Genomic DNA, 17281 nt, shown 5'->3' on the forward strand with positions numbered 1-17281 from the left:
CAGCGCCGCGGGCCTCGCGCCCCGCAGCCGCGCCCCAGGCCCGGCCTCGGGTTCCGGGAGCCCGCGGGCGCGCGCCCGGTCGGGCGTGTCGGGAGCGCGCGGCGGCCGGGGGCGGAGCGCGGCGAGGGCTGCGCGGCGTTCCCCGGCTCCCGCCTGCTCCCCGCCGGGCCCCCCAGCGCTCGCCGGCTCCCGGCTCGAGTCCGCCCGCCCGCGCGCCCCGCGCGGGGGCCAAGTCGCGAACCGCGCCTGCGACCCGGCGTCCGGGCGCGCCGGAGAGGACGCGAGGAGCCATGAGGCGCCAGCCTGCGAAGGTGGCGGCGCTGCTGCTCGGGCTGCTCTTGGAGGTAGGGGCTGGGGACTGGGCGCTGCCGGAGGCGCGGCTCCCACCATGCTGGCGGCTGGGGGCGCGCAGTTCCGAGGCGCCCGGGAGGACCTTGCCGGAGAGCGCAGACGGTGGAGCCACGGGGAGCCGCAGCCCTGCGCGCCTCCCGGAGCTGGGAGGTGCGGGACCCTGATGGCAGGGAGGCTCCCGGCTCCGGTCCGCGCCTTCGTCGTTCCTAAGGTTTTCGCACCCCGCCCCCACCCTGCGGGTGAGCGCGTTTCCCGCGCCGGCGGTATCCGTTAGCTCGGGGTGACCTTTGTGCACCGTCCGCCCCCTTTCCCAGCCTCGAAGGGCCGAGGGTCGGATGGACCCCGGGTAGCGGGGTGGGGGTGGTCCTCGGGCGCGGCGCAGGCGCCGAGAGTCCGGGGCCCGGGCAGTTCGGGGTTAGGAAAGGATGGGTGCCGAGCCGGGGTAAGGGGAGCGGGCGGAGGGGACTGTGGGGAAGTGTCGCTGGAGCTGTGGAGGTGAGCAGCGGGAGGAGGCGTTCCCGCGTGTGAAAAGGAAGCGCAGCCTTCAGGTGCGGGGAGGAAATTCCGCGGAGAGCCTGGCTGGGTGGGGGTGCGGAGCCGAAGCCGGCGGGGAACTTGTTGAGCGGCTCCCGGTTGCGAGCGTCCGTGACCGCAGCCTTGGCTGGGACGGCGGCTGCTCCTGGCTGTGAAATTGCATCCTCGGATGGGGCCACCCACTTGTCACTAAAGCAGGTTCCTTAAAATGCGAACTAGAGGAATTCTGGGGTGTCCAGTCTGACACCCCAGACTGGGGTGTTCAACTTTCACCTCAGCTTTGCTATTCTGAAGGAAATTTGCATTAAATTAATGAAGTCAAAGTAAATAGGTAATGAGTCCGAGTCCCATGCCTCTGTTTTCGGAAGTTGTGAAGCTGTCTTCCTTAATCGTTGGAGATTGGTGCTGGAAATTGCTAGTTTGTCTTCGCCCTTTATTTAAAAGTAATTATTACAAAATGTTGGAGGAAAAGTGTTTTCCTGAAAGGAAGGCTGGTGGACAAATTTCTCCTTGCTCCAGGCTCCGCCATAGCCGAGACTTCCTGTTTCTGTTCGGAAATATTTCCCTAGCTTGGTATTTAATGTTTTCGCGGAGTGCTCTGCTTGCATTCTTTCCATTTGTTCAGAATTTTACAACCTTAGGAATCACATTCTCTGAGTGACTCACCATAGAGAACAAAGAAGTGCATCAGAGACCACTAATCACATGACAGCAGATGTGTATGTACCTTAATGTGTGTACCTACACTTGCAATCTTTATTTTTTATTTTATTTTTATTTATTTATTTATTTAAATATTTATTTTTGGGACGGAGTCTCCTCCTGTGGCCCAGGCTGGCGTGCTATTGCGTGATCTTGGCTCACTGCAGCCTCCGCCTCCTGGGTTCAAGCTATTCTCCTGCTTCAGCGTCCCCGGTCGCGGGGACTACAGGCGCCCACCACCATGCCGGGCTAATTTTTGTATTTTTAGTAGAGATGGGATTTCGTCATGTTGGTCAGGCTGGTCTCAAACTCCTGACCTCAGGTGATCCACCCGCCTCGGCCTCCCAAAGTGCTGGGATTACAGGGTGAGCCACTGCGCCCGGCCCTGCAATCTTTTTTAATCAGCACTTGATTAAATTATTTAGCATTTCTTTCATTCTAGTTTGTGCCACCCATGTCTCCCAAACCTTCTGTCTCAGTGGTTCTGTGCCCTATGTGTAGCCTAGACTGCCTCAGTGACTCCATTCTTTCTAAAATAGCTGTTTCGTTGCATAGGAATGTATCATCTTAATAGGAGTTCAGATCATGTCTGCAAAGTTGAAACGACCTTAAAGGCAGAAGTGTAATGTAAAACTGAAACCTAAATGCTTAAGATGATACTTTCACAGTCAAATATTATTTGATTGGCCAGTTTTGTTTCAGAGGGGACAGTGTGATGTCACCCACTTTGACATGATTATCCTAAGTACCACCACTTTGTGCTGGAGAGGCGTCTCTCTGAGGAGTTAAGGAGATTTCTTCATCATTCATCACATGAAGTTTCATGTATGAGATTTATATTTGAGATTTTTTCATCTCCGATGGGGTGCTCTGATGAGTACCTGTGATGCTTCTGAAGTTCTGAATCACATACGTGGATGTGCAGTCGCAGGTGTGGAGCATGTGCCATGGCAAATGGCTGTCTTCAGGTTGAGTGCATAAAAGCAACCCAGGGAGCTCTTTGGTGGCTTCTGGCTTCTGACTGCTGGCTGCAACCTGGGACATTTGTCTTTGTTTCTTTGTTCTGCCTGAGCTGGTTTCAGTGTATAAATTTGCCATGTGGTTGATCATAAACTACTTGAAATTAAGGGGTGGACTTGTGGCAGTGGTGACTCTGTTCCCACCCCCAGCACCCTGTCCCTAGCTAGCACCATCCAGAATCTCACATGCACCGGGGTTTGTGTTAGTGAGGGGTGCTTGAGTAGGAAGGGCAATCCAAAGACTGTTTTGATAAGGGCTTTCCTTGCCTGCCTCACCATCCGTTTATAGAAATTTACTTACCTGTTAGGCATAGAACTGCATATTTATTTTTGCTTAGCAAACATTCATAAGAGTGCTCCAGGGTAACTGCCAGGCACTGTTCTATAAATGTTACACATGTTATCTCATTAATTCTCCTAGCAATTACTTTTATCTTCATTTTTGTTTCAAATGGGAAGTGAACACTTAACACTGCTGTTAAGTGTGAGAGCTTAAGATGCTAACCCGGGCAGTGTGGTTCCAGTGTGTACCCTGCTGCGATGCTCTGCTTCCTCTGCCATCTGCGCATACAGGAACATGTTAGGAATTTGCATGCTCTACATCCCGAGGGCAGTGGTGGCCCTGGAAAGTGTATTCCCCTTAGAAACTCAGTCACCCTTCCTTAGAAAGACAATGTGATTCAGCCTACGAACGGTGACACTTTGAAGAGTGAAATCAGATGTTGTTAAGAACTGTGCCTGGACAGTGGCCATCACCAGGACTCTCCTGAGAAACTCTGGTTGTGTTCCCCTCCTGAAGCCCAGGCAGGGCTTCAGGGAGGAACCGGCAGCAGCTGACAGCACCATTCCTCCCCTAGGGAGGCTTCTTGGAAGCTCATTACTGGACTGACCTTTCTTTTCTATTAACTCAGAGTTTCCTATGAATTATATGTACAGCCAGTAAGGGCCCTGATTTTATCTCCCTTCTCCCCTGTTGCTCTGTGCCAGCTGGTTATAATCCAGGGACCCAGGCCACGAATGTGGCAGATTGTCAAGGGTGACTAAGATTAGGGAACCTCAGAGGCCTTTTTGGTTCATAAAATGCTAAGGTTCTATGCTTCTGTTTTGCCAGCTGGCTGAAGTGAGGTCCTGCAAATGGTCCTTATAAGAAGAGTGAAAGTACTAAGCTGTCTCCTAGTAGCCCTGCTGAAGTAATTCCTAGTGGCCTTAGGCAGTAACTCCTTAGAAACTAAAAGGAAAAAAAAAGGTTTTAAAACTGACTACACTTCAGTTGAATCCTGGGAGTAATGAGGCCCTGAGCATGTGCACCTCCCCAGGGCTTTTTGTTATGTGCTTTGTTTTCTAGATATTGTCACTGCATTCTCTTTCTAGAGGTTTGGTTGTTGACACTTTTGAAATCTACTTAGTATTTGTTTGAAGGGCTCTGTTCTTATTGAAGTAAGCCCAGAAATGTGTAGTATACTACTTAGTGTAAAATTCACCAATACCAGTGCCCCAGTGCCTCTGCTTCCAAGGAGATAGACTCATTTTAGTGAAGGGACTGATCTCATTATCTTTCTGATCTTTCCCAGGAACCAAGAACTGGAAACGCTTAAGCCAGGTTGCCTTGTGCTTCAATACTGTTAGGCAAAAGAACAGTTCTTGGACTAGAAAAAGGAACAGTTGTCAGGCCGGGCACGGTGGCTCAGGCCTGTAATCCCAGCACTTTGGGAGGCTGAGGTGGGCAGATCATGAGGTCAGGAGATCGAGACCATCCTGGCTAACATGGTGAAACCCCGTCTCGACTAAAAATACAAAAAATTAGCTAGGCATGGTGGTGGGCACCAGTAGTCCCAGCTGCTCAGGAGGCTGAGGCAGGAGAATGGCGAGAACCTGGGAGGTGGAGCTTGCAGTGAGCTGAGATGGCGCCACTGCACTCCAGCCTGAGTGACAGAGCGAGACTCTGTCTCAAAAAAAAAAAAAAAGGAACATTTGTTTCTTAGAAAGGGTTGCAAAGTGGACATTATCTTTGAACTAGGGAAAAATAATAAGATTACTGAGTATTTTTCTGAAGTTCTGTGTATTTTGATGCCTGGGAGTCTGGAAATTAGAACCGAGTTATGTTTAAGAGTATTTTTTGTCTCTTGCCAAATGTCTTTTGTGCCCTGGAATTCCAACAAATGTGGCAGTCCCTGGCTGCCAATTTCCTGAAATAAACCTTTCAGCCCACCCACTCTTAGAGTTTTTAGAAACCGAGCAACATGCAATTTGAATGGAAAAGAATCCTGCAGGGAGTTTACTGTCTCTGGAAGCTCCACTGGAGGCCAGGTGGTCATGGGTGAGAAGTGGCAGCAATAAATGAACTGGCTGGCAAGAGCTCTGCTCGGAAGTGGGGAAAGCCTGGGTCCAGGTGTCTGAGGAGAGCTGTGGGCATGGGGCCCAGACCTGGGCTTTCCTTGGTCTTTGCTTTCTTTTACTTTGGGCACAGCTATAAAGGCTAACTGGGGGGTAAATGACTTAGAAATATATGGCAAGGATAGGATTAGGCTAGTGCTCACTTGATTAGCTCCGCAGGGCAAGGACATTTCCTAGAACTCACTCTATCATGTCCTCTTGATGAAGCTTCTCAGATGTCAGCTTCTCAGTGAGGTCTGTCTTGACCACCCTATTGAATATTTCTTCTCAGTTCTCTTCCTAGTCTACCTTACTCTGACCAGTATCCTCCTTTTCCCACAACTATCTTTAAAATATGACAGAATTTACTTTCTACCATGTAAGCAACTTAGGGGCAAAGGTTTTGCTCTGAATTATTGTTTGACGATATATCCTTAGCTCCTGGAACCATTCCTGGCACAGAGCAGGGACTCGATGGAGACTTGAATGAGTAAAGCGGTCAGTGGTCAGGGCGCTGTGGGCAGGAGCGGAGTAGATGGGCAGTGGGAAAAGAGGAGGCAGTTGATTAGGGGCTGGAGGGCAGCAGAGCACCTCTAGTGATGGATACTCACTGTGTCTTAAGACAAAGTATCAACTTTTGGGGGCAACTTAAGTTGTTCAAGTTTTCTGTAATATTGAGGGGAAATGACAGTATTTTCAGCCTGGTCCTAGGTCTGCACTCATGGGCTTTTCAGAAATATCACAATGACAGGCCCTTAGTCTTCTAACATAGCTGTGTGGTCCCCTTTTGTGTGTGTGTTCTTCTCCAGGCCTCACCTTCTGTTGTTTCAAAACGTGTTTTTGAATAATCTCATCATCCTCGTAGCTGCAGTTTGAAAATTTTGGACTAGATGGTTATGAGGATGTCCTCAATATCTGAAAATGATTGGTCCTAGAAAAAGGCCACTTAGCCATTAATCCATGTGAATCAGGGATCAACATTTCCTAGTGAAAGTGGAAAAAAAGTTTGGTTGGGATTTTATTTTGAAAAAAAAAAAGATCAAATTATAAACATAAAAGTTAATTTCATCCTGAGTCTTTATTTTATTTTATTTCAAATCTATTTATTTATTTAGAGACATGGTCTCCCTCTGTCGCCCAGGCTGGCGTGCAGTGGCGCAATCTCGGCTCACTGCAACCTCTGCCTTCTGGGTTCAAGCGATTCTCCTGCCTCAACCTCCTGAGTAGCTGGAATTACAGGTGCACAGTATCACAGCCCAGCTAATTTTTGTATTTTTTTTTTCTCTTTGGTAGAGATGGGGTTTCACTGTATTGGTCAGGTGCTGAGTACTCATTTTAGAATGATGAGTCCATTTTGGGGGGATGGTGTAATTTTCCTGACAAAATTCTTTGATGCACGTAGGACAGTCTTCACTTGATGTTGGACTTCAGTGGCATAATCATAGCGAAAAATTTTTTCCCCAGAATTAGTTGCGCTAGTCTGGAAACTCCCACCACCCCCATCTCCAGCTTCTCTTTGTCCTTTTTATTCATATCATTCTCCTTTGGGCACCTTTTGGTTCATATTAAATGGCTTGACTGCCAGATCTTTTGTCACTTTCACTGGCTTCATGAGCTGCTGCACCTTTGTGAGGTCTACAGGGCCTGTTTGCTGTCTGTGTCTGCTATTTGGGTTGCACTCTCCTGTGATCTTGGGATCGGAGATTGGTTATGCTGCCACTGTTAAGTGGGCTGGGGTGAATCCAGTGTTGCTTGTGGTTTGTCCTGAAACCTTTGGTTTCCCTCCAGTTCCTCCCTGTTGGCACTTACTTGAACAATAGGAAGTTCTGTTCTGTGGGTGTGGTCTGACTGGCAGCATCAGAACCTTTGGCCCTTGACATTAAGCAGATAAAATGATACTAGTGCGTCCTCCCACCTCCACCCCTGCAGCCAAGAGATTCACCCTGAGTTTGCAGTGAGACCAAAATCTTTTTAACATGTGCTGCTTGCTAACCCACCACATCTCATAATGGTTGTAGAGCTGTTTATTATTTTTTTAAAACCTAAATTGAGGACTTTACATTGGTTCCAATTTCACATTACTTCATTCATCTCATCTACTTAAGTTTGTCAACATCTGTCTGAACACTATTTTTTAAAATCCAGTGTTCTGTATTGTTTTGTGCCATGGACTGATTTGATTATTGTACTCCTGTTGGTTTTATCCAACTGATACAAACATGTTGAACAAAGCAGAGTCAAGTACAGAAATCTTTTCTGAGTGGAGAAGGATGACTGAGATTTTGACTTGGAGAGGAATGATATCCTTACTTTTAAAAAGTCAGAGTTTAATTTTAAATGCTGATTTTGAAGTGCTTGATGATCTGTCCTTGGTGAAAAGAGATCCAACAAATGAGAGTCTAGAATGTGGGAGCAGGGTGTCTAAATGCAAAGGTGATCTGCACTCAGATACTGTGGAGCAGTAGAGAAGAGACCTTGCAGAAGGCCATCAGATTCGATAATTGGCAAACAGTGACTTTCCCTTGTCAGGGTTCAAGAATCAAATGGTCAGTGAAGACAGGGAGGCAGTGACTAATACATATATATATACAATTTCAGGAAGTGTAGCTATATCCTTCAAAACTGTCAACAAGAGAACAATGTCCTCAGACCAGAACAAAGAGATATTATCCTGTAAATCAGGTTTGAAATCGATCAGTTGCTTGCCTCAAGTATAGGGCATATCTGGTGGTTATTAAGAGTCACGGTTGGATAGTGCCATGACTGTGTATTACAGAATCTCAACTCCTTCTGAGTTGCCTGGGAGTCTTTGAAAAACTAACCTCCCACTGATGTTCACCTGTAAAGAGAAATCCCTCAGTGTTGCTGGAGGCCTTTTGGACGATTCCCTACTTGGTCTGGAACTCGTGGCCCAGAGTGGATTAACAGAATACTTAGGTTGTCAGTCATTCCCACGCAAGTTTCCTGTGCCCAGGTGGCTGCACACCTGCGGACAGGAGGGAGGGTTTCCTTATCCTGTCGATTAAAAAGTGTGTTTGCTTGTTAGTATCTGTGACTAGATTAAGAAGAAACTTTGTCATAAGCGTCTACAACAAGGGAAAGCGAGATTGTGATTATGATCATAGTTGGCTCTTAATTTCTGCCCTAAGTAAGATTAAAAAAAAAAAAGGGGGGTCCATAACCATCTCTTCTCCTAGGATGGTTGAGCAGCTACTCAGGTGACAGCTTGACTTTTTTTTTTTTTTTTTTTTTTTATGGGACGGAGTCTCGCTAGCTTGACTTTTAATACTGGGAGGAAAGATGAGTGAAACTCTTTAGCTCTTTAGTTGGCCTCATTCTCTTGTTTTGTGAGCTGAATGTCATCAAGGGCCAAAACGTGGTATTCTGGAGCGGGTGGGGACAGATCCTAAACCCTTATGGGGAGCAGGGAGAAGAGGAGAGCGAGAGTGAGAGAGAGAGAGAGAGGAAGAGAGAGAGAGAGAGAGAGTTGATGAGATTATTATTGAAGAATGTACTAGTTCCTAGTTCCTCCTGCTTCCCTTTAGTTGAAGAGAAAAGAAGCCAGGCCTGCGGAAGCTGTGAAGCCAGGTCCCTATGGCCTAAGGGCAGCTGTGTAAAACAACATTGGGTTCCCTTAGATTAAATCTCTGCAATCTCTGTTCTCTGCTGCTCTCAGAATAACTTCCAAACACTGTTTTTCCACCTTAGAATTTCTTCAGGAATTCTCCTTTCTTTCCTCTCAAATTGAGCAGCTTTCTCTAGCTCAAAAGTTGTCAAAATTTTGGCTCTTATACTCTCTTATGCAATTTTCAAAAACTATATACCTTCTCATACAATTTTAAGTGGAACATACAGGTTAAGCAACCCTAATCTGAAGTTCCAAAATCCTAAGTGTTGCAAAATCTGAAACTTTTTGAGCGCCAATGTGACGCTACAGGTGGGAAATTTCACACCTGACCTTATGTGACAGATCACACCCAAAACATTGTTTCATGCACACAGTTATTAAAAATATTGTATAGAATTATCTTCAGGCTATATGTGTAAGGTATATATGAACATAAATGAATTTCATCTTTAGACTTGGGTCCCGTCCCCAAGGTATTTCTCTGTGTATTTGCAAATGTTCCAAAATCCAAAGAAATGCAAAATCCAAAACACTTCTGGTCCCAGACATCTCAGGTAAGGGATACTCAACCTGTGTGATCTTGTTTATCGTAGATTTTAAATGGTTACAATAGATTTGATTTCTCATGTATTGTAAACATTGTTAAAAATTAAACTATAACATCACTTTTTTAATGTGTTCAGTGGAATCTAAATACCATTAGCAATTTGATGCTGATTATCATTCTTTTAAAAATATGCAAATAATCTTCTCTAATGGTCGCAAATATAGCATTCCTTTTTTGATTTTCTATTTTCCCTATAGAATTTTCTTCTAATGAAATATATTTATGCTTGAAAGTCTATTTTTGTAACAAAATGTGTATCCAAATTAATTTTCAAAATATTTCCTCAGATATACCTCCAAAAAATTTAAAAATGACTAATTGATTTATCATTTTTATTGCACATTTGATTGACACTGTTCATGTATTACCAATTGAATATTATTAAACATAAACAGTAAAATTTACTGGAAATAAATTTCCGAGTGAGATGGACGAGGATATTTCAAGTTAGGGCATGTATAACTGATGGAAATGGAAAAAGTTTCATGTTGAACTTCCGAGTGATGTGCCCAAAGCGCATAGTAATCTACAATTAGGTCATCTTTCAATTTAGTTGAAAGCAAAGAATTTGAAACCAGTTGAGATGCAAGGCATGCGTTGACAAAAATTCTCCCCTTGACCAGGCTTTGGTTAGGATCCTCTGAGCCCTCTTCTCACTAGGTCTCCACCTTGCCCTCTGTGTCTGTCCTCAGTGGAGCTCAGTTTCAGCAAGAGTCCTGCCAAGTCATCCCGTCACCCTTAATATGTCATCACCTTAGGCTGTCTTCAGCAAGAATTCCTCCTTACTTCTACCCATCATGCCTCTCCTCTCGGCAATTTTGTATCCATTGACCCCTCACTCTGCTCCTTGGCTGTGAATTCACACTCATTTTGGTTGTATTTGGAGTTGAGCTCAGTTTCGCTTCTGTGTTGTGATAGGTTAACCCCTATTGCAATAGTCTTGAATAAAGCCTTACCATTTTGATAAGTGTCAGAACAATTTCTCTTTAATAATGTCACTGCCGGTATTTTCAGTGGCCTTAGATTGGTACCTTAGAGAGTTTTTAGTTCTGGACCAGCACATCCCAGTAAGACGAGAAATGGGAGGGAGGTGTGCCTTTCTTTGTAAAAGGGGAGAAGGGTGACTGTAAATAGGGAATTAGCGCTGTCACTTGACCAGCATCTGGACCAGGGCCTGTGTCTCAGGCAGTCAGCTTTAGGAAAGCAGACCCGTGGAGGTTGAAGGTTTGGAATTCGAATCCTTTAGCAGTATGGAGGAGTGCCCTTGGAAAGCTTTCAGTGTCTACAGAGACTTCCTTGCCATTCCCAGCTTTGGCTGTACATTAGAATGAGGTAGGGAGTTTTGAACAATTACCTGCACCTGGAGCCTAGGCATCTTTATTTTTTAACAGATGAACATTGCTTCTGATGCATAGATGAGGATCAGAAATCTTCATCCAGCCCAGCAGACTGAACTGACGGCTGTGGGTCCTGAAGGCACCATACTTTCACTTCCTGTTTTCCCATCCCTTTGGCCTTGCCGTTTCAACCCCCACCATAATTGAAGACCCTCAGGTGGTATCATGGAAGGCTATTCTGATTGTGCACTCAGGTATGAGTTAAGTGCCTGACTTGGGCAAGCTGTTCCCTGGGCAAGCACTCCCACGTGCTCTGAGCTCAGACACTGTAATTGCCTGTCTTTTTTTTTTTTTTGGGCGGTGGGGTGGGGGCCGGTCTGTGAATTCTTTTTTTTTTTTTTTTTTTTGAGACAGTTTTGCTCTGTCACCCAGGCTGGAGTGCAGTGGCGCGATCTTGGCTCACTGCAACCTCCGCCTCCCGGGTTCAAGTGATTCTCCTGCCTCAGCCTCCCGAGTAGCTGGAACTACAGGTGCCCACCACCACACCCGGTTAATTTTTGTATTTTTAGTAGAGACGGGGTTTCACTATATTGGCCAGACTGGTCTTGAACTCCTGACCTTGTGATCCGCTTGCCTCGGCCTCCCAAAGTGCTGGGATTACAGACGTGAGCCACCATGCCCGTCCTGGTCTGTGAATTCTTTAGACCTTAAGCTCCTAGAGGACCTGTCTGTTCCAGAAGGGTTTGACACAGTGAGGGGGATGGGATTGGGAGCTTGGGTGTAGAGGTTAGCCTTAGGAAGGGGAGTGGGCGTGTGAGGAAGGAGGTAAGGAGGTCATCAAGAGGGAAGGTGCATATAGACTTGAAGTTCAGTGGGGAAAGGTTGGTGACCCAGGTGCGATGTCAGGAACTTTGCATTGAAGTAAGCCACAGAGGTAAGCTGGGAAGGACCTGGGCCTCCAGGTCATAGTGAAGGTCGCACAGCGATTGTGGTGAGGGCCCTGGGAAGCAGCGATTCTGCATCTTCTAATTTCTCTCATGCTTCTGTCTCTCTCTGTCACTGTGAAGACTCTTGAGATTACATTGGGCCCACCTGAATTACCCAGCATAATCTCCTCATTGTAAGATCCTTAACTTAATCACGTCTGCAAAGCCCCTTTTGCCACCTAAGGTGACGTTCCCAGGTTTGGTGGATTAGGATGATGACATCTTTGTGGGCAGGAGGGGGCATTAGTTTGCTTGCCACGAGGTTGGAAAAAATATTACTTAAAATGGATATTATAGTGAAATCACTTGTAAAGGTTTTTTTGTTTTCGTTTGAGACAGAGTCTCACTCTTTTGCCCAGGCCGGAGTGCAGTGGCATGATCTCGGCTCACTACAACCTCTGCCTCCCAGGTTCAAGCGATTCTCCCACCTCAGCCTTCCAAGTAGCGGGGACTACAGGCATGTGCCATTATCCCCAACTAATTTTTGTATTTTTAGTGGAGACAGAGTTTCACCATGTTGGTCAGGCTGGTCTGGAACTCCTGACCTCAGGTGATCCGCCCGCTGTGCCCTCGTGCAATGTTGGGATTACAGGCGTAAACCACTGTGCCTGGCCAGTAAAGGTTTTTATACTCCATTGCCACATTCTGAGGTTCTTCTGTGGGGCTGATATGGGTGTTGGAATGAGTGAGAACTTGCCGGTTCCACTGCATGTGCCCTGGGTTGGGATGGAGTCATTAACATAGGTTGCAGGTCTGTTTTATGCTTTGAGTTCTTGATAGAATGACACAGGAAAAATATGTGTTGGTTTTATTAATAGCTGGGCACCCCAGTGGAAGCTGAGATTCACCTCTGACTTTCTGAATTGCACGAGAAGATAAATTGCAGATAGGGAGAAGGCTTTCTCTCATAATGAGAGCCTTGGACAGATTGAGATCACAGGTTACTTGATACAATTGATGCTTTTATCACTTCCTGGCAGAAAAGGAGCAGGACTTCAAAATCACGACATCTGGGCCCTGGTGAGCTGAGCCAGGCATTAGACGGTCAGTGGTGGTGGCCTGTTGGTCGGCCCAATGGCAAACGGTCAGCTCTGGGGCAGCGGCTGCTCTCAGGGGCTCGCTAATGGGCAGTGCTCACGTTCCTCCATAAGATGGGAAGGGTAGGCATCCTAATTAGGAGTCTCTGGTCCCTTTCTGAGTGTCAGCATGACCGAGTGATGTATTCAGAGAAGCTGCCAAGAGTGGAAGTAGATTTATTTAGTGATGATTGTCACCACTAGAATCAGTACCGTTTTTAACTCCCACCCTGTTTATCAGAATTTAGTTGTGTGTATGGTTGTTCTTTTGATGGATGGCTCAGGATCCCATTGAAGCCATCAGTCCAGAGGATGAGGGACCAGACTAAAACGCCCTGGACACTTAGTGACTTACATATAGCTAAGTTCTTTGCAAAGCTTTGGGCACAAATAAAATTAGTACAATTATGTCTTCAGAAGGAAATGCAGGATGGTATTAAACTTCTCAGTGAGGCTATCTTGTCACTAACCTTGAACACTGACCTTTCCTTTGCTTTCTTCTTTGGTTTTTAGCAACTATGCATTATTATTGCTGAAAAGGTCTCAGAACACTAAACTAGCTCTTTGTCAGTCAGCTTTACTAATGATGCCAGGGTTTGGTGTTCACTCTGTAGCCATGCTGTGTTTGAGGCTGTATGTGGTCTGAAGTTTTTACTATGTCTTTTGGGTCTTTGTCTGCAAGGAGCCTGGGGTGGGACATGGATGGATGGGTGGGTGGATCTGGGAGGTGAAGAGACTTCACAGTACCTGACACAGCACGGTAGCCTCTGGACAGGGATGCCTGGGCTCTCTGGAGGCTGAGCAGAGATGGTTGGAATGCATTAGCAGGGTGTTTCTGGGGTGGCAGGTCCTCTCCCTGATTAAATCATCATCTGTCACCCTTGCAGGTGTGCACACCCGAACACGTAAGCAGGTGAGAAACACATTATTTGTATGAGTTTTCATTTAGTTGTCTGAGGGAAGTTTAAAGAACATATTAAAAATATGAAGGATATTCTTTTTCTTAAAATTCAGCATTCTTTTGTATTTAATTTTTTTGACATACAACAAGCTGCACATAATTAATGTATACAACTTGATGAGTTTGGAGATAAGTATGTACCCATGAAACCACCTCCACAAGTTATGCATAAGCCTCTAAAAGTTTCTGCCTGCCCTCTGGTTATTATTATTATTGTGTGTGATAAGGTCTACCCCTTAGCAGATTTCTAAGTACACAGTAGAGTAGTGTTAACTGCAGGACCTTTGTGGCACAGCAGCCCTCTAGGACTCACTGATTTGCATAACTGAAACTTTGTACTTTTTTGACAAACACCTCATTTCCCCTCCTCCCAACCCCACGCAACCCATTCCACTCTCTATTGAAGGATTTTCTTGTCTGTCTCTACTTACAGCGCCCCACAGAGCACTTATTAAACTGCATATTGATTAGAACGTCTTTGACCCTCAGTGATAGGAAACCTGATTCAAATAGTGCACACTTGGAGGAAGTTTATTGTTTGGCATGGTTAGGAGTCCTCCTGTTGGAGTCCCCGGACCTGGGTTGTTCAGAGGCTCTGCACACCCTCGCATTTGCACCTTCCATTCTGCCATTCTCTGGGGTTGGTCCTGCCCTTGTGGTCACATGTGGGTTGCAGCAGCTCCTCATAAAATGCAAATCAGTCAGCATTCCGCATGTCTTTCTTATGTATGTGTTTTATTCTCTCGTGGCTGGTCAGTGCTACTTGGCCCCTTCCTTTTCCCATCCCCACAATATTCCAATATTTTCTAATGGGGCACTCATTTTGGGTGGGGTTGGTGTTAGATGGGTCCTGAAGAATCGGTATTTTCAGGTTATGAAGCCAGTGATTGAAATATGAACAGACATAGGAGCCTTCTTGCTAGCATATGGGTTTTTTTAAGTCCTTTTTTTTTTTAAACATCTTATGTTTGACTATTTTTTTAAACTTTCCAACCTTATTTTATTTCTCTAGATGATGGTGGCAGTGTGATAAGCAGCACTTAGCAGGTGCTTGCCGTATGACAGCATTGTTTTAAGCACATGGCGTTTAATCTGTGAAGCCGTCCCACCCCTGCCCCAGGCTCCGTGCTGCCCTCCTGTCCATTTTGCAGATGAGTGGACTGTGGCTCAGGAGACTGGGGCTTTCTCAAGATTTTCTGTAGTGGGACCTAGCATTCAAACCTCAGCAGATTGACTTGCCAACCTACAATAATGAAAGGGGTCAGAATCTGATTTGAAGAGCATTTAAATAAGTGCAAAGTGTGAGGTAGGCCACTCAGAAACACCAACTCCAAAGAAATGGAGTCAGTTTTCTGAAGTAGGAAGTGAAGGCTTCATTTATGTGGGCGGAGACGGGAGTTTTTAGCAGGATTACATTATTCATACAAGGTTGGTATGTAGGTTATAGCAATTTAATTGACTATAGGTGGTGTTTCTTTTTGGGGAGGGGATGTTTAACATTTTCTTAACAGAAGGTGTAATAGTCCTGGGTTTTTTTTCATCTGGTCTAAGTGAAGCAGGGCAATGGAGGGGGAGTTAATCTATAGCAGGGGTCATTAATTCAGAGGGCAGGAGGCTTTTGACCCTGACATGGTTTAATTCTCTTTAGCCAATGTACAGAACAAGAAAAAGAAGAAAATGAGTTAATCTATAATCTGAGAAACATAAATTGTAACCGTATGGGACTCAGATCACAGTCGCATTTCTCTCAAAGCTTGAAGTGTTTTGGGGGGGTTCCAACAGCTTTTAGATTTGTTTGTTTTCACAGACTTCAGAGTGTGTTCTTAAGGGCCCCAATGTGTAAAGTTTATATAATCATAGCATTTTCCTCTTTGAGGTTGCATCATGGCCTGTGCCGGAGGGAGTTCCTGTTGCTGTTCATGTTATGCATTTTGGTTATTAAGAGACTGAGAAACTCAATCATGTTATCCTAAGTAATGTGTCTTTATTACAAATAGGATGTGGAAATTTGGAAGATGAGAATTTTGGCTCATGGAATCCAGAAGCGGATGAACAGGTCTATGAACTGGAGGGTGGCTTAGGAAGGAACTGGCAAGGCTCACTTTGTGGCCTTGAGACCTGGTGGAGTGAGTCAGGGTCATTGTCCTGCTGGGCTGAGCTCCTGCCTCTCCCACCTCCTCCTCCCTTGCTAGGTAGCCTGCACTCGCCCAGCCCTTTGTGGCAGGCTGGACTCAGGAGGTCTCAGAGGAAGCTCAGCAGGTGGCTGGGAGAGAGCAGAGGCTGCCATTAGGGGCAGTAGGTGAGTGCAGCAGCTTTCTGCTTCATACACTGAGTGCTTGGGGCCCCACATAGGTAAGCAGCAGAGGGGCTTCCAGCACACACCCATGTTCTTATTATCATATACAGGTTATTAGAGAGGGGAAATCTACGGGGAAGCAACACATGGAAAAGAAAACAAGTGAGTTTTGCTGATGGCTATTGGGGTTATTCATTAGTTTATATTTATTTGCTCTGTGCTGCGTTCAGCAGAGCTCACTGAAGGGAGTCCAGCATAAGCAGTCTCTGTGATACTGCAGTCCCCGAAAGGCTTTTGTAAGCAGGAACTATGTAAGCAAAATTTAGTTTATTGTTTCAAAATTCTTGTAAAGAATTATGTTCCCAGCAGAGCCTCCTGCTGTGTGGTAATTGATGACTACTACCATATTTAATAATAATGAGGTGTACACTAGTGAAATGAAGAGAAGCCTATGCCTGAGGAGCTCTGATACTTAGGAAAAGGAGAAGAGCTGCTTAGAACAATACCGTGGACCCAAATGGCACGACTACTAAGAGCTGGATCTTACCTGGCACCTAAAATGTGCCGTGTGCAGTGTCCTAGGGGTTACCCCCACTGTGTCCCTCACAGTAGCCCTGGAAGCTACGTGTTGCCGCTCATTTTACAGATGCGCAAAGTGAGGTTGAGAAGTTAAGGGATTTAACAAAGGTCATCTGTGCAGTGAAAACAGGCAGTAGTTGTTCTTTCCAGCTTTCACATGTGAGGAAACAGTAGTGCTAAAAGTGAGCATTTGTCATGCAGTCTGCTTCCCTGGGGCCAACGATTGAGCTGGGGGTGGTCGGGAGGCACAGGAGGGCAAGCTGTCCATGCAGAGCACCCTCCCTCCCCTGTCCCTTCCCCCTTCACGCTTGGGTCCCGGTCCTGTGCTTTGCTTCCGTCTCTCCTTTTCCCTCCACTACTTCTCCAAGTTCTACAGGTGGATTGGAAATTTTTTTTAAGACTGGTTCCTTTTTAAAAGTATATTTCTGTATGTAACTTAAGTTTCTGATGGATTTTTCTTTTGGCCTAGAGGCATGATTCAGTGTAGTGGTTTAATTTGTAAACAGCATCTTTCACCTGATTTTCTCCTTCTTGAGATGCAGCAAAAAGCAGCCACCTCCGTAGCTTTCCTTCTCTGTTCCCAGACCCTCATCTCAGCCTCAGATGCTGATGTCTCCTGGGCTTGGGTGAGGTCTTCCTTCTCTCCTTATTCTGTGAAAAATCCTGGGGAATCTCATCTACATCTAAATCTTCAGTGACAGTTGTTTATATGAATGTCTCCAAAATCTATGTTTCTGGCCCAAGAATTCCCTGCTGAGCTCCAGCCCCTGTCGACCCAGTTGTCTAACAGAGACCTCCTCCAGGGTGGCCTGGAGGCCTCAGACACTGAAGC

General features: G+C 45.9%; 1 protein-coding gene across 1 annotated transcript in view; it reads left to right on the forward strand.

The window, feature by feature from the left end:
• Window positions 1-17281, forward strand: part of VOPP1 (VOPP1 WW domain binding protein) — a 104263-nt gene continuing 86982 nt past the window's right edge. The window contains exon 1 of the mRNA XM_015133438.3: window positions 1-344. Coding sequence (XP_014988924.1) covers window positions 291-344 — 54 coding nt within the window. The 5' untranslated portion in view covers window positions 1-290. The remainder of the gene's footprint in view (window positions 345-17281) is intronic.

Source organism: Macaca mulatta, chromosome 3, assembly GCF_049350105.2.
Source record: "Macaca mulatta isolate MMU2019108-1 chromosome 3, T2T-MMU8v2.0, whole genome shotgun sequence".
Taxonomy (NCBI): Eukaryota; Metazoa; Chordata; class Mammalia; order Primates; family Cercopithecidae; genus Macaca; species Macaca mulatta.